This window comes from Symphalangus syndactylus, chromosome 18, assembly GCF_028878055.3.
Source record: "Symphalangus syndactylus isolate Jambi chromosome 18, NHGRI_mSymSyn1-v2.1_pri, whole genome shotgun sequence".
NCBI lineage: Eukaryota > Metazoa > Chordata > Mammalia > Primates > Hylobatidae > Symphalangus > Symphalangus syndactylus.
This window is the reverse complement of record NC_072440.2, coordinates 11,018,602-11,041,769: the sequence shown is the minus strand read 5'-3', so window position 1 is coordinate 11,041,769 and position 23,168 is coordinate 11,018,602. Positions and strand designations below refer to the sequence as shown.

The following is a 23,168-nucleotide window of genomic DNA, read 5'->3' as shown; positions in this document are numbered from 1 at the left end:
TGAAGGTCTGTTAGGTAGGATACAAAACCCTTGACTTGGCTGGGCACAGTGGGCCATGCCTGTAATCTCAGCACTTTGAGAGGCCGAGTCAGGCAGATCACTTGAGTTCAGGAGTTCAAGACCAGCCTGGCCAACATGGGGAAACCCCATCTCTACTAAAAATACAAAAATTAGCCAGATTTGGTGGCGTGCACCTGTAATCCAGCTACTTGGGAGGCTGAGGCACAAGAATCGCTTGAATCTGGGAGGCAGAGGTTGCAGTGAGCTGAGATTGCACCACTGTGCTCCAGCCTGGGTGACTGAGCAAGATTCCGTCTCAAAAAAAAAAAAACAAAAACAAAAGAAAAAACAAAAAAACAAACCAACCTTGACTTGCATTTTGCTTCTTAAATGTTTCCCCATAGTTTTCTGGTACAAAGTTTTGCTGTTGAGAAATCGAACGACAATCTCATTACTTTTCTCTTGCACGCACAGTGGCTGTGTGTCCCTATTTGCCCAAAACAGTCCCGGTTTATGGCTGTTGTCCATGCGACAGAGCAGATGCAAACATCTCTTCCTTTTAGCTCAGAAATCCCCGATTGGCTGAGAGATTCTAGCGTCACCTACTGATTTCCTCACATTGCCCAGCAGACGCCTTCTCTATCTTTAAAGCCCAGTGTTTTATTGGAATATTGTTCAGCGTTGACCATTCTGGGTACTTTAGGGTCCTGGGTACACGAATGCACTCCTTGGACACATCTTCCTCGAGTTCAGCAATGATGGCTTTTAGGACGTGGCGAGCCTGGCGTCTCTTCCGTTGTCTTCCTTTCCACTTTCGGCCGTTTCTGTTCACCTGTATCCAGATCTTCTTTGCTTCTATCCCATAACTGTGAGTTTTTTCTATCATCTTTACTTTGAGATTCCACCCCCCTGCCCCACGCCCATTTCTCCTTTCTACCTCCCACTGATTTGACTGTGATCTCTTGGTGTCTATTCACTCTTGTGTTTGTACTGTTTCAATTCTTGTTTCTAAAATGTGCCTTTTTCTTTCAAAACATTTTTCTGCACTCTTTCAGTCTTTTGACTTCCCCTCCTTGTTTAGCCAGCGTATCTCCGAGCTTTTCTATTTTAATTTCTTGTGTTCTTTCATGCATCTGTCATTTCCCTAATTTTGCTCAGTTCATCTATTGCATCGAGCTGGGTTGCATCTGCTCGGAGGCTGCATGATCTTAACTAGCTCATTATTCAGTTCCCGTTTACTTTTTATTTTCACAAAGGTGTCTTTGTGGGGAATTTTTCGCAGCCCTTTTCTCTTGCTTACTTTTGAATAAGATTGATGCTCCTGTATTTTAGAAGGTGTCCGTGTGCAGGTGGAGAGGCATGGGCCAAGGTGTTTTTCTTACCCTCACAACCAGGGATTCTTCCTCTATTATCATCAAAAGTGTTGAAGCCACAGCCTCTTGGTACAGCTGCCTCTATGACACCAAGGGCCATTGGACAGCGCCTGGCCCCAGACCTGAGTGACACCCTCTTTTCCCACTGTATCCCACCCTTCACAATTTGGAATCTACGCCAGAAGCTTTCGCAGGGTGGGGCCTGTCCTTCTGAAGGGTGACTCTGTTGGGGATTTTCTGCATCCTTGAAGGCCTCGGCTGCCCCAGGACTCCCTCGTCTTCCCATGGTCCCCCACATTCTTTTGTGGCCACCTCAGAATGGGGCCCCGGAACCCTCTCTGGGTGTCATGGTTCTTCTTGAGGAGACACCTGCTCGGAATGTGCGGCTCTGCTTGGGGGAGCCTCTGATCGGGTTCCTGTGTTGGGGGCTCTTAGCGGAGGCGGGCGCTCGCATCCCTCCATCCCGAGGCGTGCCCACATGGTCCCGCTGCAATCTGTGTTCCCAGATGAGCAGGGTTGCCGGGGAAAGGAGCGTTCCTAATGATGCTGTCTGGGGACTCCGTCAGCACCTGTCCTGGTTTTAGCCCAGTTTTTTTTTTTTTTTGAGATGGAGTCTCACTCTGTCGTCCAGGCTGGAGTGCAGGAGCACCATCTTGGCTCACTGCAACCTCCACCTCCCGGGTTCAAGCGATTCTCCTGCCCCAGCCTCCTAAGTAGCTGGGACTGCAGGTGCCTGCCACCACGCCAGGCTATTTTGTCCCCGTTGTTTGTCTGCGTCCACAGGGAATTTGGGAGATGAATAAACAGCACGGCCACGGTGATCTCGCCTGAGCAGTGCTGTTATTAGTTTCCCTGTTGTTGTGATTGCTGCATTCTGCCCGTGTTTCTAGGGGCCTGCAGGGGAGAATCGTCAGGTTATTCCATTTTGTCATATTCATGAAAATGGAAGTTCTTGTCTTTGTCTGTCACTTGCTGCCTTTCTGCAATATGTCAGGAATTCCGTCTCTTTGTGTTACTGAGGAAGCAGCTTAAGCCAGTGGCTGAGCGTGCGGGTGCTCAGTCATTCCGCCTGTGTCCGTCTCTGCGCTGCCGCTAATTAGCCCTGGAGCACGGGGCAGGATAAGTAAACTCTCTGTGACTCCACGGCCCCCTCCGCAACCTTGGGCTGAACCTGGCGCATTTTCCGTAGCAGAATTGTGAGGATTTGATAATTCCCCCAATAGTGGACCGTGTCAGGCACGCCGCAAGTGTTCAGCAAATAGCAGTTTATCATGGAGTCCACCTGCTTTCTAAACTTTAATTCGAATTGCGCCAGCACACGCCTTTTTGAGACTTTGCGGTGATGTTTGCTTTCCTTCGATCTCAGTAATTTTTCACTAGCTCCGTGTTGATAAGCGTCTGCATAGTTGCAAGTGGGAGACAGCTGTTCAGTGTCACGCTTCGCCTACGGGCCCTGCATGTGCACGTGCGTCGTGGTGCAGGTGAAAGCCACCATCCACTTACAGAGGGAGGGTGGATGCCGGCAGGTGAGTGGGTGGGAAAGGAGAGGCCTGGAGGTTAACTGCCAGGTGTGGCTGCGCTGTGGGCTGCCTGCACCACAGTGAGGGGTTTCAGCCTCTCTCTTGGTACCACACCTGCAGCCTGGCTCCATGACATGGCTGAGCCGCCTGTGGGTTGAGGACCCCCGGGATAACTGAGATGTGGGAGGAGCACAGAAGGTGCAGGGGGGCGCCCGCTTGTCTGCAGAGCCACTGCCCAGCCCAACACCAGCCTTGAGCCTCTGCACCCCTAGATGTGCCCACTCAGACCTGCTTGCCTGCCAAGACCCATCTCCATGCTCAGGTCATCCTGGTTCTCCCTGACGATGCCCTCCTGGGAGCTCCTCGGCATCGGGCGTTGATCTCTGGAGTTCTGGCTACAAAGTGTTGGCAACAGTGACAATAGACATGGATGTCCATGGGCCACATGGGTCTGTGTTCCCATCCTGGCTCCACCACATGCAGGGCTGGCTGTGTGCCCTTGATGGTCACTGCTTTCCGAGTCGATACTTCCTCCTCTGTAAATGGAGTCGACACCCCCTTCCGAAGGTCTGTGAGGATTTGGTGAGAGGATGGAAGCCGCATGCCCAGTGAGCGGTGGGCCAGGTGGGACCGGCAAGCCCAGTGCCCCAGCCCTTGGTCCCTAGGGTCTCTGTGGCTCCCTGGGAGACGCGGCTTCTGCGAGGAGAAGGGGATGCAGGGCTTGGCTATCTTCGGCTGCTCCAAAAGCCTGGCTTGGATGGTGCTTAGACCATGGTGGGTATTGAACCATAAGAACTTGTTAGAGACCTGTAGGGCTGAGAGTTCAGTCCTTGGTGGGAGGAGTCCAGCCCCGCCGGGATGGAGCCCTGTGCATTCAAGGGTCCGGGCTGTTGGGTCTGCGGGCTCTGAGGTCCCAGCCCTGGCTTTTCCCTGCTGCGGGGCAGGGGCTTCCCAAAGAGCCCCTAGGGGGCAGGGGGTCGCCTCCCTCCCCTGGCCAGCCCCAGCTGGCAGCTCTGCCACTGGACCTCAGCCTCGCTCTAGGGCACCCCAAACCTTTCTCAAACCAATCATCTCATGTTGATGGACAAAATTAGTCTCTGAATTCTAATGAGACTGTGCACTCGGGAGACAGACAGCTCATCTGAACATTGAATGAAAAAAATTGCCACTTTTGCTGGTTCCTTTAGAAACTCATTTGCATTCTGTCAGCTTTCATTATGAAAGGGAACTGCAGATATGGTGGGATGTGGCCGGGGGGGTCCCTCTGGCCTGGCCTGGGGCTGATGCAGTGTGTGGCAGGGAGGCCAGGCCCTCCTAGCTCCCTCGCGGCCTCTGCTGCTGGCCCCATGGAGGCACTGGGGCTTCCCTCCCGACCTGCACATTGCCCCACCCCATCCTCCTGGGGCGGCGGGGGGTGAGATATACCTTCCTCCTGTCCCTTCCTCGCCATCCTGGAGCGAAACCCAGAAGCTCGGCGTCTTCCCTGCTTAAACTTCCCTGTGCAGGGGCCTGAGCAGGCACAAAGCCCCTGGTACCGGCACGGGCATGGGTAGGTGGTCGCCCTCCTGCACTATTTTCTTTGGCTGAGTGAAAAATCAGTCTCAGACTTTGTGACTTAAGACAACAGTCGTCCTTCCTCACCCTGCATCTTGACTGGACTGTTTTTCTGCTGAGCTGAACTCCTGAGCCTCACCCACAGGATCCACCCACGGGATCCACCCATGGGATCCACCCAAGGGACCCACCCAGTGGACCCACCCACGAGACCCACCTAGGGGACCCACCCATGGGACTCACCTATGGGACCCACCCACAGGGCCCTCACAGGGCCCATTCATGGGACCCACCAATGGGATTCACCAGAGGACCCACCCACGGGATTCACCCACCGGCCTCACCCACAGGCCCAGCCATGGGACTCACCCACAGGACCCACCCAGGGGACTCATTTATGGGACCACCCATGGGACTCACCATCCATGAAGACCCACCCTTGAGGAACGGGAAGGCTGGGACATGGGTGGCCACCATCTTCAAAGACCAAGTGCCAGTCCACATGGGGCCACAGGGAGCCAGGGCCCTTCTCAGCTGTCAAAGTGGCTGGTGAGATGTTTCCCCTTCACCCAAGACCCCAAAGACTCCTTCCATTGCAGGAAAAGCTTCAGGTCTAGCTGCGGCTTCTCCTGACCTGGGGACTGCAACACAAGCCATGCAATGATGACGGGAGGATGGCCCTGTGACGGGTGTTCCAGCCAGGACAGGAGGACCCAGAAGGGGCTGGGCAGAGCAGTGCTGACATCCAGCCAGGCACACCCACCGCCCCCAGACTCAAGGCCAGGAAATAGCTCTTGACCCACGCCCAGTGCTCTCCTCTTGGGACTGTTCCTTAATCCTGAATCCAAATCTGGCCCACTGCTTGCTTTGTAAATAAAGTTTTATTGGAACACGACAATGCCGATTCATTTATGTGCTGTCTAGGGTTGTTTTTGTGGCCCAGTGGCAGTGTCTATAGCTCCCGAGACCTAGGACTGGCAAGGCCTGGGCAATTTGTTGTCTGGGCCTTCTGAGAAAGCCTGCCCATCCCTGCTGTCCTCCCTGGCTGTCCTCAGCTCGAGGCTCTGCCCTCTGGGCTCTGGGCTCCACCCATGGAGACGCCTCCCTTTCTCAGAAGTGGCCTGTGCGTGAGGCGGCATTGCCTCCTCAGCTGTGACCTGCCCTCAAGAGCTCAGAGGCCTATTGGCTTCTCCTCACTTTGAACTGCCTCCCTTCTAGTCCAAGCTAGTGACACTTGCTCTGAAACAATTCTCTTCAACTGTGAGTTTTCTAAAAAGTGACTCCCACAGGGGTTCACTCCATGGGTTCAAAGCCACATCCTCCTTTCCTCCCGAGGCAGAGCTCTCCCTGCTGTGAACAGGTCAGGCTGCTTTGGGAAAAGTCACCGTTCTTAGGATGCGCCCTTTTCTCTCCTAGCTCAGATGCTGTAACGCAGGGCTGTCCAATCTTTGCGCTTCCCTGGGCCACACTGGAAGAGGAAGAATTGTCTTGAGCCATACATAAAATATACACTAACACTAGCAATAGCAAAAAAAAAAAAAAAAGAAAAAAATCATAAAAGAACTCACTGTTTAAAGAAAGTTTACGAATTTGTGTTGGGCCGCATTAAAAGGCATCCTGGGCAGCATGCAGCCCACGGGCCAGGTGGGTTGGACGAGCTTGTGGTAACTCTGTGTGTTTAACAAGAAGCCTTAGAGGCTTGTAAAGACAGCCAACCACACACAACATCTGGAAAGCCTCGAAGTTCTCAGGGTCTGCGGCTTCCAGCAGCCTTTGAGGGGCTACGCGTGGACTTCGTTTCTGGATTTTGGGGAAGGTTGCGGCGTGCTGAAGTCCTCTGGCTTTCCCAGTGCTGGGCTGGAAGGCCCATGAGCTGGTCACGGCTTCAGCCCAGGGTGACTTGAAGGTCTTTGGGGGTTTGGCCCAACTCCAGCACAAAGCAAGGCCCAGGCCAAGATGAGGCGCTCTCTGCAGAGAAGGGCGGGCTCTCAGCTCCTTGAAGACAGGCGGGTGCACAGCCGTCCAAGGCAGGGGAGACCTGCGGAGGACAGAGCCTCCTTGGTGCCGAGCAGGTGCTCAACTCAGGCCTGAGCTGAGCCACCCAGGTCTTGAGACAGAAGTGTCTGCATCAGGTATGTGAGCTCCAAGGCCCGTGAGTTTCAAGTTCTTTCACTTAACGTCCAAATCACTGTTTGCCCCCAGTGACCTCTGCCTTAGAATCTCACATCAGAGGCATAACACAGGCAGATCATTCAGTCAGTCACCAAAGCTAACAGCTGACATTTGCACTAATTGTAATTAAAAATTAGCATAGAAATGTGCTTTTAGGAGATTAAAATTCTTAGTAGGTCGTGACCTGTATGCATCACCCTAAGTGATGGGTGACAAATGAACGTCACATTAAATAAAGTACATCTAATGGGCTTTTGAGGGAGAAGAGATGCAAATTCATTGATTTTCCTTTCTCCTTGATTTACAAATATGCCTTCTGCATAGATAAACACCACACGCACTGGGACTGTTGGCACGTCCCGCTCTTTTCGGGGCTTCTGGAGGCTGCGTCTTCATCAATTCTGTACAGGTCCACAACCTCTAATAACAGCTTTGTATCGTGAGCACTTTCTATACTCTGGAAATTGCATTACATATTAGAAATATTATCTCCATGCAGCAAACTATCAGTTAATGATTAGTTGAATGGTAAAACGCGTGTCAGGGAGAGGATGCAGATTTCATGGAGCAATTACAGCCTGGCGTTGTGTTTGCATTCGGAGCGGTATTTATGTTGCGGGCATGGGATCCGGAGAGGTGCTGGCAAAGACAAAGCGAGAGGAAGGCAGAGGTGTCACTGGGGGCCCTCGGCAGCCGTGATTACAGGGTTTCTCGCCTCCTTCCTCCCAGGGTTCTCAGATGGGGCAGGGGCTCGCGGCCTGAGGTCTCCCTGGAGAGATGGAGGGCAGTGGCTGGCTCCAGTTTGCTTGCACAATGATGAGATGTGCCCTGTGTGGCTCCATGCCAGCCCTCTGTGGGGGCTCAGTTCAGTCATTCAACAATCACGCAGGCAGCGCCTCTGACAGGCTCCCCAGAGAAGGGAGTGAGAGGCAAGGCCTGGACTCTCACAGCATCTGGGGGTGAGGGGAGGCCGGAACCAGCAAAGGGAGGGACAAATAAAGGCCAGAGTGAAGCTTCACGCTATAAAAAACACAAAGCAGATGGGGATCGGGCACAGCCGGGCAGCTGGCCTAATTGCTGCAATCATGGAAGGCCTCTCTGAGGAGGTGATGGTTGAGAAAAGTCCAGAAGGAAACGGTGGAGTGAGTCATGTAGGGTGGGTGGGAGGAGATAATCGAGGGAGTCACGTGGGGTGGGTGAGAGGAGAGAATCGAGCGAGTCACGCGGGGTGGGTGGGAGGAGAGAATCCTGAACAGAAAAGGCTTCAGGCATTGAGGCTGAGGCTTTGGAGGGCTTGCTGTTTTTGGAGGGGTGCGAGAAGCCCAGCCCGGCTGGAGGGGAGCGGGCAGGGAGGAGGGTCCTGGGACTGCACTGCATAGATGCTGGGGCTCTCTCTTGGTGAGGTGAAGGCGCTGGAGAGTCCTGAGTTGGGGAGGTCACGCTTGGCCCCAGGTTTCCTCCTGGTTTCTGTGCAGAAAATCCAGAGACCCATGCAGCAAATGGGCAGGAGACAGCAGCCTGGAGGACAGTACTTTGAGAAGTGCTGGATTCTGGGCATGTCTCAAAGGTTGGTCAAGTGGGCAGCTTTTCCGTGGGCTGGCGACAGGTCGCAGGAGAGAGGGAACTCCATGGTGCCGCCACACTGGGTCCAGCTGCTGGGCATGCAACGGCGCCTGACGTGGGATGGGAAAGCTGGCCGGGGCAGCGCTGGCGGGAAGATCACGCGCAGGTGAGTTGAGATCCAGCTGCCTTTAGGTGTCCAGGTGGAGCTGATGGGGTTGAATCCCCCAGCCTCTCCCCGCTCTGGTGGTCTTTGGGCCGTTGCTTTCGCTTTTGGATTCCAGGGCCCCCTCATGATTCATCAGAGATGTTTCCACCTAACTGAGCCGTGCAACATCAGGTCTGAAGAGCTCAGCCCCCACCAGGCTAAGGCCAGAGTCTTGTGAGCTAGGCCTGTCCCTGCCGCGCCCTTGCTGTCCCTGCCGCGCCCTTGCTGTCCCTCCCGGCTCCCTGCATCCTCCCCGTCTCCTCTGCTTGCTCCTCCCCCCGGGGGATGCCAGGCTCCGCTGTCAGGGCTCTCCTCTCCAAGCTCTGGCGCTGATGACCTCACACTCCTGCCTCCAGACCTGACCTTCCCGGAAGTCCCAGGAGCCTCCCACCAACAGCTCATGCTATCCTTCCCTTCTCTCCATCACAAGCCTCCTTCCGTGCTGGGGTCCTGACTCACCGTCCTAGGCCCCTTGTCTCCCTGGCCCTTGCAGAAGGTGCTCCCTGTCTCCGTACCCTGTGGAGTGTGCGCTCTCCAGGACAAGAGCAGCTGCTCCTCCCAGGAGGCCGCCTGGCTCCTGAGTGACTGAGACCAACCAGGGCCTGGGTCTGGCTGTGCCATGACTGTCCCGTCGACCAGGTGCCCCTGCAGGCAGCAGCTCTGCCCACCTGGCTTCCCAGCACCTGACACAGCCAGTGTTCAGTGAGCTTTTGTTGCAGGAAGGACAGAGTCTGGGTTTGGAACTGCAGGACCTGCCATCAGGCTGACCCACATCCTGAGATGGGAGGTTGGACCCGGAAGCTGGGTCCCAGGCTGGCTGGGACACCTGTTCCTCACCCACTAAAGAGGAGCCCCAGCCAGGTGCAGTAGCTTACACCTATAATCCCAGCACTTTGAGAGGATGAGGCGCGCAGATTGCCTGAGCTCAGGAGTTCAAGACCAGCCTGGGCAACACAGTGAAACCCCGTCTATACTAAAATACAAAAAGTTAGCCAGGTGTGGTGGCGCCCGCCTGTAATCCCAGCTACTTGGGAGGCTGAGGCAGGAGAATTGCTTGAACCCAGGAGGCAGAGGTTGCAGTGAGCTGAGATTGCGTCACTGCACTCCAGCCTGGGTGACAGAGTGAGACTGCATCTCAAAAAAAAAAAGAAAAGAAAAGGAGGCCCGGCTCTAGGACCACCAAGTCCCCTTGAACTCAAAATTCTATGTGCTTAGGAGTCTGTGAGTGAATCATGGCGTATTTCATGATTATTTTATAGCTGACCGCCAGTGCGATCCCTGGGTTTCTGGCTTCTCAGCCTGCACCTGCGCTTTCTACCCAGCAAGAACCAGGCTGGCTCTGAGCCCAAACTCCCGGTGATTAACTGGTAAACAGTCATATTCCCTAGAATTGGGTCTTGAAGTCAAAGAAAGGTATGGGGATGGGGTCGCTGGAGAAAGGTTTGTGCAGGCAGTTTTATTAACCCCTTGATGACCTCAGAAATTTCTTCTTCTGAATGGTTGCCCCTGTGAGCCCGCAGGCCGTGGAAACTGGCGGTGTTTATGGAGATGGTGGAGGCAGGGGATCCTGAGAAGGAACAAAGGGTCTCCGGCCCGCTTGCCTTCGCCGCGGTGATTTCACCTGTTCTTTTTTGGTGGTTGGAAGAACATTGACTGTTGTTTTTCGGAGTCTAAGTGAATTATTTACTGCGGAGTGAAAAACTGCCCTCTGAGTGCCTCTAAGAACACGGAGGAATTAGAAGGGTACATTTGTTTTCCTTAATAGCTGTCTTTGTTTTTCCTGGAGGTGTCCTGGGAGAGCCAGATCTTGGCACCATGCAGCTTCAGGTGGAGGCGGGTGTGGGGTTTGTCTTCTCCTTCACCTGCTCTCTGCTTCATCGAAAGCCCTCGCCCGTGGGAGGTAGCTTAACCTGTGCGGTCTGGCTCAGCCCGAGGGGTTGTCTGACCCTGCACTGCCCTCGGGCCTCCCTTCCAGGGACCTCAGCCCTCCTCCCATCAGGCCCCCGCCCATCACGGCCTGTCACCGCCGGTCTTGGCTGCTTTTCTCTTCCCTCTGGACCTGCCAGCAGACGTTGGAGTTGGGAAGAGGCCCCTGGTAGGCGGGGTGGTGGCTCCTTCTGTCCCTTGCAGCCTCTCCCTGCCCCTGCACTGGCTGTGGCCTGGCCCTGACACTCAGACACCCCTGGGGTTGGGGGCCCTGCCCTGGGGAGAGCACTGAGGACTCAGCTCCAAAAGGGAACAGGTCTCACCAGCTGAGTTCAGCCAAGGGGGGCACCTCGTAGAAGGGTATGAGGTGAGCTGTCGGCTGGAGTCCCAGCCCCATTGTGTCCCAGCCTCCATGAAGTGAGGATCCCCAGGACATAGGTGGTCTGGATAAGGTGCCTGGCACCCCACTGGGCACACAGAGGGCAAGGAATGAGAGCTTTGGGAGTTGAGGACAGAATCCTGGGGTCAGGGGGCATTGCCAGAGGCTGATGTCATCATTTCGAATGAAAGGCCCTGGAGGGGAGTGGTCCCCACTGGAACCCACCGGGAAACCTAATGCCCTCCTCTGTGGGTGATTGCGGCTCCGAGCATGGGCCCCCTGATCCTCCGGATGCACCTGAGCTTGCATTCTGGTAGGGTCAGGGTGCCCACGGCCCAGCCAGGCCTCAGGGATCCATACCAGGCTCCAGACAGTCTTCCTTATATACCCGCCTCATCCCCAGGCCCCTCAGAGCATGGTGCCATACTTCTGAAATGCAACCTGCTTGTCTTCAGCTGGGCTCTGGGGGGGGTGCATGAAAGCACCAGGTTACCTTGGTGGAACTGAAGAGTGGCCCAGCCCCAGGCCCCGGGTGGGGTGGCAGCTGTGGGGATGTGGCCCGCTCTGGGCTCCTGTGGTGTCTGTGATGGTGCCATGTGGAGTGATAGGGCCTCATGCCACACTGTATCAGGACCCACGCTGGAGGCATGAGGGAGGTCAGAGTTGGGATGTCGGGGATGAAGGTCACTCAGTCCTAAGACATCCTTGCTTTAAAAGTCACCACTGGACTTGCCAAACTCAGTGACTCATTCATCGAATTATGAAACCCTGGCTTGATGCTGGGTACTGAGTTAGGTGCTAAAAATACAGACATGGATAAAATACAGTCTCACACACTGGGGATATGAATTCCAGTGTCTCATACAGTAGACAGACCCAGAAACAAGCAGTTGAAGACCATGGGGCAAATGTTTGAACTGGGAAGCAGTGACAGGCATCACAGAAAGACTCACTGCCGTTGAACACAGAACGTGCTTTGTTTATTCACATTCTTGGCTTCTCAGTTCTTTGTTGTCATTATGGCATCCAGTAGGTGCTCAGCAGCTGTGTCTCCTTCGGACGATAGAACTCCATGTGGGTGATTCACTCCCCCGTCCACACCCTCCTCTCCAGGGACTTTCCTGGTAATGGAACCTCTGCTGGGAGGAAGCGTGGCCAGGCATGGGCTCGAAGCGATCATGGGAAGCTTCCATTTATAGCAATGGAATTAGATATACTATCCATCAAAAACACTTAGAAAAGATAAAGACATTAAATATTTTTAAAAATGCACAGCTAACCTCCAAATGAAGTAAAAGAAATCCCTAAGAACCAAAAATGAAGAGAAACCCGAAAGCAGAAGTTCTGGGGCTTCCATGGGAGCTGGGATGGCTTGAGAGCTGCCTGCCAGCCTCAGTCACCAAGGGCCCTGGTTTTCAAAGACTTCAAGGAAACAGGAGGAAAGGGTTAGTGCATGGCATGGTGGGGTAGGGCGTTAGTGTGTGGCATGGTTGAGGTAGGGGGTTAATGCATGGCATGGTGGGGTAGGGGGTTAATGCATGGCATGGTTGGGGTAGGTGCCCCTTTATACAGACTCCTGCATAAATAAATAAGAAGGTGTCTTGTCAGGGGGCCCCCACCCCTGGGAGTGTCTGAGTGTGGAGGCCATGGCCAAAGCCAGTGCAAGGGCCAGAAGAGGCTTCAAGGGACAGATGGAGCCGTCACCTCCACTTGCCCAGGGGCCTGTTCCCAACTCTGAAGTCAGCAGGCAGGTCCAGAGGGAACAGGAAAGAAGTCAAGATGGGTGATGGGCTGATGGGATGAGGGCTGAGGTCCTGGGAAGGGAGGCCCGAGGGCAGTACAGGAGGCCCAAGGGCAGTACTCAGGCTGAGCAAGGCGGTCAAGTTAAACCACCTACGGGGGACCATCCCAATGGAGGAGAAGACAAACCCGGCACCCGCCTCTGCCTTAAGCTGCATGGAGCCGAGATCTGTCTCTCCCAGGACATCTCCAGGTGCCCCTCAAAGGGGCATTGCATGAGTGAGAGGCTCAAAGGGAAAAACATCACCGAAGGGCAGAGGGAAACGATGGCCACAGGCATGTACCATCATCCTCCAGGTTTTAAATGCACACTACTTGAAGATTTTGTGAAACCAAAATGACAAGGAATTAGGTTAAAGTGCTTCAGATTCTTAATGCTCTGGGCCACCCCACAGAAGCAAAGAGAAGAGCCCCCAGCAGGACACAGCCTCATCCCAGGGCCTGTGGATTCTCACAGCCCAATCCCCACTGAACATGAGCTCACAATCTCAAATCACAAAACTCACAAGGACACATGCCATCCTGAGCACCAGGAGGAAGAACAGACAGCAGAACCTGACCACCAAGACACTGGACACATAAAGTGTGAAAGGCTGAATATAAATGTTTTCAATATTTAGTAAAATAAAAGAGGATTTAGAAACATAACCACGTATTGGTAAAACATTTAAAAAAATCCCACAAGAATGTCTGAAAACTAAAGACATGAAACCTTAAGGAGTGGAAAAATAATCATACATTTTTTTTTTCTTTTTGGAACAGAATCTCAGCATCACCCAGGCTGGAGTGTGGTGGCCCAATCTTGGCTCATCGCAGCCTCCGCCTCTTGGGCTTAAACAATCCTCCCACCTCAGCTTCCCAATTAGCTGACACTACAGGTGCACACCACTACACCTGTCTAACTTTTTGTGTTTTTTGTAGAGAGGGTGTCTTGCTATGTTGTCCAGGCTTGTCTTAAGCTCCTGGGCTTAAGTGATCCTCCTGCCTCAGCCTCCCAAAGTGCTGGGATTACAGGCTCAAACCACCTTGCCTGGCCCTATTTATTTCTAAAGAGAGAGAATTGTCAAAAATGGAAGCTAGAGCTGAGTAAATTTCCTGATAGAAGCAGGAGAAAACATGAAGAACAAATCCAACAGTGCACCATAGTTCAATTGTAGTTCCAGATCAAGAGATGGGAGAGGATTGGGCACAGGCATTGGCCATGAGATAAGCGCTAGAAATGTTCTAAAATTGGTGAAAAGATGTGAATCCTCATATTCAGAAAGTGTTATAAATACCAGGGTATAAGAGCTCCATACTGAGATACATAATAGAAAATCAATCTGAAGGACACCAAAGTCAAACAAAAAGAACTTTAAAAGTAGCCAGAGAAAAAAGACATATTGCGTGCAAAGGAAGGCCAAGTATTTTGATAACAGAATCCTTAGCAGAAGAATGGACAACAGAACCACAGCTCTGAAGGACTGAAGAAAGAAATTGGTCAACTCATGATTTTATAGCTAGTAATCAAAATATAAGGAAGAATACAAATATTTTCAGTCAAAAGCAGCTCATTTATTATTAAAATTTTCTGGTAAATGATTTTCTAAAGCAGAGATTAACAAACTTTTTCTATAAAAAACAGGTAGTAGTAAACACCTTTAGGCTTTGCAGGCCACATAGAGTCTTTGTCACCAATGACTTGTTGTTATTGATACACCCTTTTAAAAATGAAAAATCTGAACAACAGAGATGTAAAATTCATTTTTTGCCCAGAGACCATAAAAAATAATGCTGTAGGCCGGGCGCAGTGGCTCATGCCTGTAATTCCAGCACTTTGGGAGGCTGAGGTAGGTGGAACACTTGAGGTCAGAAGTTCGAGATCAGCCTGGCCAACATGTTGAAACCCTTTCTGTATTGTCTACGAAAAATACTAAAATTAGCTGGGCGTGGTGGCAAGCACCTATAGTCCCAGCTACTTGGGAGGCTGAGACAGGAGAATAGCTTGAACCCGGGAGGCAGAGGTTGCAGTGAGCTGAGATCGCACCACTGTATTCCAGCCTGTGTGACACAGCAATGCACCATCTTAAAAAAAAAGACCAAAAAAAAGAAAAACCACACTGCAAACTGGATTTGGCCCATGGGCTGAAGTTTTTTGACCTCTGTCAGAAACAGTGATCTTCAAATAAACAAACAAACAAAATGCAAAATAGTGTTGATTTGCAGGAAGAAAGATAATTGCCAAGGACTGGGTAACAACTACTTTTGCAAATTCAGGTGAGTTTCCATTCAAGAAAACTCAGTGTCACAAAAACTACTAAAATCTGAAATCACATTAGCAACAATTTAGTAATTTAATCATAAATCAATTTTAATTTTTAAATCATAGTCATCTAAAAGGATATAATAATTGATTCAATAATAAATAAAATTATATGATTATCGATCCCTAATGTGTTTTTTGGCATGATCTGGCCATGGACTGTCATGTGACAAAACATCTGAGCACTTTGTGGTTTCAGACACCCACAATCATTTTGTGATTTCCCATGGGTGACGGGGCTCAGCTGTGCGGTTGTCGCACAGGTTGTGACTCAGATGGGGATGGGGCTGATGTCACCTTGGAGGCTTCCTCATCACACATCTGATGATGGATATTGGTCACTGGGGCTGTCAGCCACACCCCTCCCTGTGGCTTTCTCTGTGACCTGGGCTTCTGCACAGTGAAGTCACTGGATTCTAATAACGAGTGCCTCAAAAACAAATGACCCCTACAAAAACATACATTGCAGTTACTTTGCATGGGTTTTTTTGTTTTTGCTTTCTCAATTTTATTGAAAATTTAATAAATTTAATTGCAGTAAAATACACATAACCTAAGATTTACCATGTTAGCCATTATGTAAAAGTGTCTAGTTTGGTAGTATTTGATATATTCACACTGCTGTGCAATGAATCATAAGGAATGCTTCAGCTTCCAAAGAGAAACTCTGTTCCCATTAAACCCCCGGCCCCCAGGCTCCAACACCCGCCGTTCACCATTCCACTTTCTGTTTCTATGAATTTGACTGCTCCACAGACCTCATGTAAGTGGAGTCATGCAGTATTTGTCCTTCTGTGCCCAGCTTACGTTCTTTAGCATAACATCTGCGTTCATCTGTGTTTAGCATAACATCCATGTTCATCTGTGTTCAGCACGTGCCAGAATTTCCTTCCTCTTGAAGGCTGAATGATATTCCGTCCTATGTACAGACCATATTTTGCTTATCCATTCATCTGCCCAGGGACAGTTGGGTGGTTTCTCTGTTTTAGTCATTGTGAATGATGTGCTCTGAACATGGTTGTGTAAGTATCTCTTGAAGACCCTGCTTTTAATCCTTTGCAGGATATACACAAAACTGGGATCCGCAGATCATAGGGTAATTGCATGTTCATTTTTTTGAAGAATGTGCCATACTGTTTTCCACACAGCTGTGCTCTTTCACACTCCCACCAGCAATGCACAAGCCTTTTAATTTCTCCACATTCTCACTAATACTTTTTCTTTCTGTTTATCTTTTTTTAAATATGAGCCTTTCAAAAGAATGTGAGATGGAATCTCGGTGTGGTATGTATCACTTTTTGTATCCTAGACTGGGAAATCATGTAGCATCACCTCTGCTGAGTCCACAGCCCTGCCAGGATCCCATCCCAGTGCAGGGAGTGCGGGCTCCATCTGTCAAGGGAATGTCACCATCTCATTGAAGAATCACACATCGGTGGGGTACTGTGCTCAGCACACACGGTGTGTTCCCTGGCAAAGAACCCATTACAATTTCAACAAGCTGATGTATATTTAGGAGTTCCCTTCACACTCATTTCATTTCTATGACCATTTTCTCAGTTATTTAGATAAAAAAATACAAACCAAAATTAATAACATTTAAGCTGAATGCCATTTCATTCTAGCAATGACTTAAACGTGGTAAGAAGCCCCATTCATCATATTAGAGGATGAAGTTAAAAAAATAGCTTCTTATGTTTACAAATTATTTGTCAACGTGTATAACACATTCATGTGATTTTAATCTAGTGTTGCTAATAATAATTGTAATAATAACCCAAACTAGAAGAATTGGTTTTAGTATTTAAAGCTCAATGTCACCTGGAAATTAACAAAATCAATTTATAGACATATATATATATTTCTGAATGTTGTGATAGGGATTATAATAGGACTATCAATAACAACTTTGAAACATAAAATCTATTAGGGTACAATTTTGTGGAGGACTGGCATAGAAATATGAGTGTGAGGTAATAAGTGCTTTAGTTGCAGTTTTAACCATAAAACAGGAACTTACTCAGTTCTTTAAACCATAGATGACGCCCGGTATTGATGGCTGTATATTTAGATTCCATGGCAAATATTTTAAATAATAATGTAACAGTTTTGCTTAATATTTACAATACATTGAAAATCACATTTTTGCAAATATAGGGTGATGTAAATTGTCACCATTTTAAGTACTTTATTGTGAAGAATGAACATAAAATGCATTCAGTACATAAAACATCACACATATCTTAATCAAATGTCTCAAATGAGCAGCAAACACCAGGGCACAGGGGAACTTGTCCCTGCTCCAAAACCCCTGAAATGCGACACCCCAATCCCAGCCTCCTACTTCTGCCCTGAAAGAATCTGCTCCCCTGAATTACTTAAAAAATGCGTTAAGTTTATCATCTGAACATCCACCCTGAACACTACTGCACAGCATGCTCAGGGGTCATGCAGTCTGCACTGTTTTGTGTCTGGCTTCTTGTGCTCATATCTGTGTCTGTGAGAGTCCCCAGTGTGTGTAGCAGTAACTGGGTTTGGACTACTGTAGGTATATCACATTCAATTACTTCTATAATGTGTGGCATTTTCCCTTTTTTTTTTTTTTTAAATTTACTTTAAGTTCTGGGATACATGTGCTGAACATGCAGGTTTGTTATATAGGTATACATGTACCATGGAGGTTTGCTGCACCTATCAGCCTGTCATCTAGGTTTTAAGCTCTGCATGCATTAAGTATTTGTCCTAATCCTCTCCCTCCCCTTGCCCCCAAACCCCCAACAGGCCCCAGTGTGTGATGTTCCCCTCCCTGTGTCCATGTGTTCTCATTGTTCAACTCCCACTTATGAGTTAGAACATGTGGTGTTTGGTTTTCTGTTCCTCTGTTAGTTTGCTGAGAATGATGGCTTCCAGCTTCATCCATGTCCCTGCAAAGGACATGATCTCATTCTTTTTTATGGCTGCATAGTATTCCATGGCTTTCACTTTTGTATCTAAGAAATCTTCCCCTGCTTGGTCATGAAGCTACTCTCTCTATTAACATCTAAGGGATTTACTGCTTTGTTTATCCCCCTTAGGTTTATAATCTACCTGAATTTCATTTTTATATATGGTGTGACCCACAGTTCAAATTCACTTCTATTTTTTCACGCAAACACTCGGTTATTCCAGCAGCATTGGTTGTAAGGGGCCCTTTCCCACCCCTTCATGGTGCCGCCCTGGTCATAATTCAGAGTCCGTGTATGCTGGGCTCTGCCCCTGGGCTCTTTCTCCACCCTAATTTCTGTTGGGCTGTTCTTGCTTCACACCACACTGTCTGAATTACTGAAGCTTTATAGTAACTCTTGATATCCAGTGGAGAAATCAAACCACCTGTTCTTATTCAAGATTGTCTATCAATTGCCAGAATAACAACAAAACAAAATAAAATTCAGTCAGAATGTTTGTTGGGAATGCATTGACTGTATAACATGAGCTGAATTTTTGCAGAAATAACATCTTCAAATATAGTTTAAAAGTCCATAAATGTGTCTTCCCATTTAATTAGGTCATCTTTCGTTTTACCCATTCATGTTTTATAATCTGTGCAGAGATCTTGCACATATTGTTTTGACTCCTTCCTATGTTTTTTGGTGTTTTTATAAACTTTATCTTTTTTAAATGTCTTTCAAAATTGATTGTACTGTTTAGAAAAATAATCCTCACCCCTCTTTCCTTTTCTCTTCTTCCTCCTCCTTCTCCTCTTCTTCCTTCCTCTTCGTCCCCACCCTCTCCTCCTTCTTCTCTGGACCCCGCCCGGGTGGAGGGCATCCCTCAGTCTGCAGCTCTGGACCCTGCCTGGGTGAGAGCATCCCTCGGTCTGCTGCTCACAGCTCCCCTTCCACGCCCACCCGCATCTCCTCCCTGGCGCTTTCCTCTCCAGGTGGGCATCTAATCCCAGGGACTGCAGCTGGGGTGGGCGGGGGCTCTGCAGAGTGCTGGGCGGGGTCTTCATGGATGCGGAATGGATGCCTGGCCGGGGTCCAGGCTGCTCACTGGGCCACATTTGCAAGGACCCCACATCTCCCTCTCGCGGTCCTGGGGACACCTGGTGGCTCTTGCCAACAGTTCCACCCTGTGCGTGTGTACTCAGCCCCCGGTCTGGGGGTGTGGAGCTGGGGCTCCTGAGACTTCCATCTCTGCAACGTTTTTCCCAGCGAGTCCTCTTCCCTGCAGATGCCGCATCCCAGGGATGGTGCCCCGGAGAGCCATGTGTGCAGCTCGATCCTGTCCTCGGCCACGTGGGGTTGATGGGGTGGCTCCCTCAGGCCAGGCCCGTCCTGCCGCCCATGCTAGGAATTTGGGTTTAAAACGGGAACTGCAATTTGTGGTCTGTTGGGGCTGAAGTGTCCCCACAAACTCAAGATCTCCAGGCAGCCTTAGCCAGACTGACGGTCTGAGGGGCCACAGAGATGGATTGTTGGTCACAGCGGCTGCATTTAACAAGATCCTACATAAGGAACTAAGCTAAGGAAGGAATCAGCCAGCCGGCAAGCAGGGGCGGTGAGAACAGAGACAGAGTCCCACAGTCAGGACACTGGCAGGGTTTCCGTGGGCAACTGCCAGGACAAGGTCGGCAGATCCTGGTTAGAGCTTGACCCTGCAGAGGAGCCCATCTAGGGTCGGACCCTTGGGAGCCTGATTGACAGTTGCTGTGAATTAACTCATCTCAGAGCAAAAATGCATCCAGGTGTGGCAGCCAGGACATCATTTGGTGTGGACACAGTGGCCCAGGAAGGGAGGCAGACTGGGGATGTGGATCTCTCATGAAAACTACCTAATTCGAGCAAAAGGTCTGCAATTAAATCCAGGGAAAAGGGAAGTGGTCACGGAGGCAACAGACACAGTCTCTCTCTCTCTCTCTCTCTCTCTCTCTCTCTCTCTCTCTCTCTCTCTGTCCCTCTCTCTCTCTCTCCCCCTCTGTCTCTCTCTCTGTCCCTCTCTCTCTCTCTCTCTCCCCCCCTCTGTCTCTCTCTCTCTGTCCCTCTCTCTCTCTCTTCCCCCCTCTGTCTCTCTCTCTCTCTCTCTCTTCCTAGCTTGTGTTTCTGTATCCCTGAGCCTGCTGCCATTGCCAATTGCTATCAGAACATCTGCAAAGCTGTGTCCATCCTCCCCGTAGGCCACATCTGCAGAGCAGTAAACACTGCCCGGAGAGGAAACTCACGTGCAGCTCCATGGAGGAGGCATCAACTGCTTTCTCTACCTTTAAGGAGGGCAATTTCTCAAGCTCTGTAAAAAGCCTTTAAATGGGTGTGATGTGACCTAGAAATTTCATTTCTAGGATTTTGTCCTAAAAAATATATAAAGATATATGCAAAGAATTAGCTATAAATATGTCCATCTCTGCCTTATTTGAAATAGTAAAAACTTGCAAGCAAACAACATTTCAAACATCTGACCATCCTTTAAATATATTAAGGGGCTATCTACAACATAAATCCACTGTAGTCATTGAGGGTCATTTTTGCAATAACGGACACAAGATTGTCAATTAAAAAAAGGGATAATTTCTTCAACGTGGTAATGGTGACAGAAAAGTCACATTTAGAATGGGGAGAGAGGCTAGGTGCAGTGGCTCATGCCTGTAATCCCAGCACTCTGGGAGGCCGAGGCAGGTGGATCACCTGAGGTCAGGAGTTCAAGGCCAACCTGGTCAACATGGTGAAACCCTGTCTCTACTAAAAAATATAAAAATTAGCCAGGCATGGTGGAGGGTGCCTATAGTCCCAGCTACTCAGGAGGCTGAGGCAGGACAATCACTTGAACCCGGGAGGTGGATGTTGCAGTGAGCCAAGATCGTGCCACTGCACTCCAGCCTGGGTGACAGAGTGAGACTACATCTCAAAGAAAAAATTAAAAATTAAAAATTAGAATGGAGAGAGATGGTGCATTCGCAGGAGAGCCATGTGGTGGAGAATTATGCAGCCACAAAGGGGAATGAAGCCTGACCCAGCTGTGATGTGGATGAACCCCAAGACACGGTGTGGAGGGGAAGAGGTCAGTACCAAAGGTAGCACACTGTGTTGCCCCATTCATACGAAAGATCCAGAACAGATCGATCCACAGACAGGCACAGATCGGCGGCTGCCTATGCATGGGGTATTGGCGCCGGATGGAAATGTTTCAGAAACAGAGATAGCCACCAAGTGCGTGCGCTGAGAGCTGCTAAACGCTGCACATTAACATGGTTGATTTTAGGTTTGCCTGCAGCACCTGTAATCTGTTTCCTCGTGGATGATGAGACCCCCGGTGTCGCCCCTGTGAGCTCTGGGAGCTGTGCTGTGCGGGACCCTGCCCACTAGATGGATGTTTGCCTGACTGTTAATTGACTTGCTCATGGTCAGCCCCCAGCTCAGGGCCGGGCCAGCACCACCACCCATCCAGCTCCTTCCAGGACTCGCTGGGCAGGCTCTGGCTTAGTTCTCCCACCTGCATTGGTCAAAGCCCCTAGGAGACAGTCGGCCTCTTGCCAGTCCATCCGCTGCCCAGCACGGCGTGTTCTCAAGGTGGGAGCAGGCTGCAGGTGCCACGCCGAGGCATCCCAACGGGGATTCCAGGCTCCTCCAGCCTGCCTGTTGTCCCGATCGCTCCCTGCAGCCGCTGCTGCCTGCCAGCGTGGGGGGACCTGTGGGGCAAGAGTGGGGGGCCCTGCTTATGAAGCCCGATCCCATCCAGTGTTAGCTGTGTACTCGGTGCCCATGACAGTCTGACGCTGACACCTGATTCTGCTTTCTGACTTGGAGCGCACAGTGGCATTCACGGTCGTCGCCACAGCCATCAGGTCTGTGGAGCCACGCACAGGTGTGCGCACCTGGGAGCGGGCTCCAAATCTCAGGTGGGAGAGCAGAGGCTGCAGGGCAGGTAATGTGCTCCCCTCTGTGACTGGGGCAGAAGTCTGCACACCCACCCTGCCTGCGGGCACTGAGCACTCACCCAGACCAGTGGCCGTGCCCTCCACGTTTGTCATCGAGGCCCAGCTCCCCCTGCCTGTCTAGTCTCAAACCAGAGCCCTAGCCTGGTCCCAGATCGTGGGGTGCTGCCCTGGGGTCCCCCATCAACACAGGGTGATGACACTAGCGCCAAGCACCCCCGAGTAATCTCCCCCGAGCAATCTGCCGTATCGCTCTTTCGATGACTCAGAGCCCCGTTCCTGATGCCCAGGCACCTGCCAGCTTCATTGCTGGAGTGAAACGAGGGGTGACGGGGCTGCCATAAAAGAAGACAGTGGGACCACGTTGAGGTCACCTCCCGTTTCTTCTTCAGGTCTCCATGACTGAACTCACTGGGCTGCCCTAGGACAATTGCAGCCGGGAGTGCAGAGTGTGGGGGTGGGAGGTGCCTCTGCTTTGAGGTCTGGGGCGGCAGGTGGGGAGGGCGGGGGAAGGTGGCATTTTGCTGGCGTCTCCTGCTGGGTTGGGGGTCTCCTTCCTGGGTTTTTGGGAGGAAATCCTGTTTCTGGAGGAAAATGGCAGCTCCTGGGGGAAGCTTGTCTGAGCCTTGGGGCAGCCTGGGACACATGTGTGCATTCACATATGTACATGCATGTGCGCACAGGCACACACTGACACGCACATGTCCTCACACGTGTGGACACACATGCACACTCACAAGTGTCCTCACACACATGCACGTGTGCACGTCATATCACACATATGCATATATGTCCTTTCACATGCACACACGTGTCCTCTCACACATGCACTCACACGTGTCCTTACACATGCATGCACATATGTCCTCTCACACATGCATGCACACACGTGTCCTCTCACATGCACACACACGTGTACTCACACACGCACTCACACATGTCCTTACACACACATGCATGCACACACAAGTGTCCTCACACACGTACACACATGTCCTCACACGCACACACGTGTCCTCTCACACTCACACGTGTCCTTACACACATGCACACTCACACGTGTCCTCATACATGCCCACACATGCACACAGAAGTGTCCTTACACACATGCACACATGTGTCCACACACATGCACACACGTCCTCACATGCACACACAGGCACACTCCCATGTGTCCTCAAACACATGCACACACAAGTGTCCTCACACACATGCACACACGTGCACACACACAGGCTACGAGCTGGGGCTGTCCCCAGGGCTGTGCCTTGTCTTGGCCATCCTGTCCAACCGAGTCCTGGCCACACTCCCAGCAAGGCCTTACCTGACTCAGCTGTTTCTGGACTTCCTACCTGTGCCTCTGTCCTGTCTGCCGTGGCTGTGTATTCCAGGATCACAGCTGATTGCTCATGGATTACTAACATCTGCTAGAGCCAGCCACTCCCTCCTTCCTCTCATTTTTCCTGA

General features: G+C 50.8%; 2 protein-coding genes across 3 annotated transcripts in view; both read left to right on the top strand.

Annotated features, from left to right (window-relative positions):
- Window positions 1–23,168, top strand: part of TAFA5 (TAFA chemokine like family member 5) — a 396,065-nt gene that overhangs the window by 322,461 nt on the left and 50,436 nt on the right. The gene's annotated exons all lie outside the window — the stretch shown is intronic.
- On the top strand, window positions 7,946–20,195 carry LOC134733617 (uncharacterized). The gene is made up of 4 exons (XM_063624000.1): window positions 7,946–8,348; window positions 16,044–16,078; window positions 18,609–18,713; window positions 19,867–20,195. The coding sequence occupies exons 1-4, from the start codon at window positions 7,999–8,001 to the stop codon at window positions 19,947–19,949; spliced, it is 573 nt and encodes a 190-aa protein (XP_063480070.1). The 5' UTR covers window positions 7,946–7,998; the 3' UTR covers window positions 19,950–20,195.

Excerpts from the sequence above, each read along its gene's own strand:
- LOC134733617 (XM_063624000.1), top strand. The coding sequence starts at position 7,999 with ATGCTGGGGCTCTCTCTTGGTGAGGTGAAGGCGCTGGAGAGTCCTGAG. Across the intron at positions 8,349-16,043 it reads GGCGGGAAGATCACGCGCAG|CCTTTCAAAAGAATGTGAGA; the intron begins GTGAGTTGAGAT and ends TTTAAATATGAG. Across the intron at positions 18,714-19,866 it reads CCTGGCGCTTTCCTCTCCAG|CTTGTGTTTCTGTATCCCTG; the intron begins GTGGGCATCTAA and ends CTCTCTTCCTAG.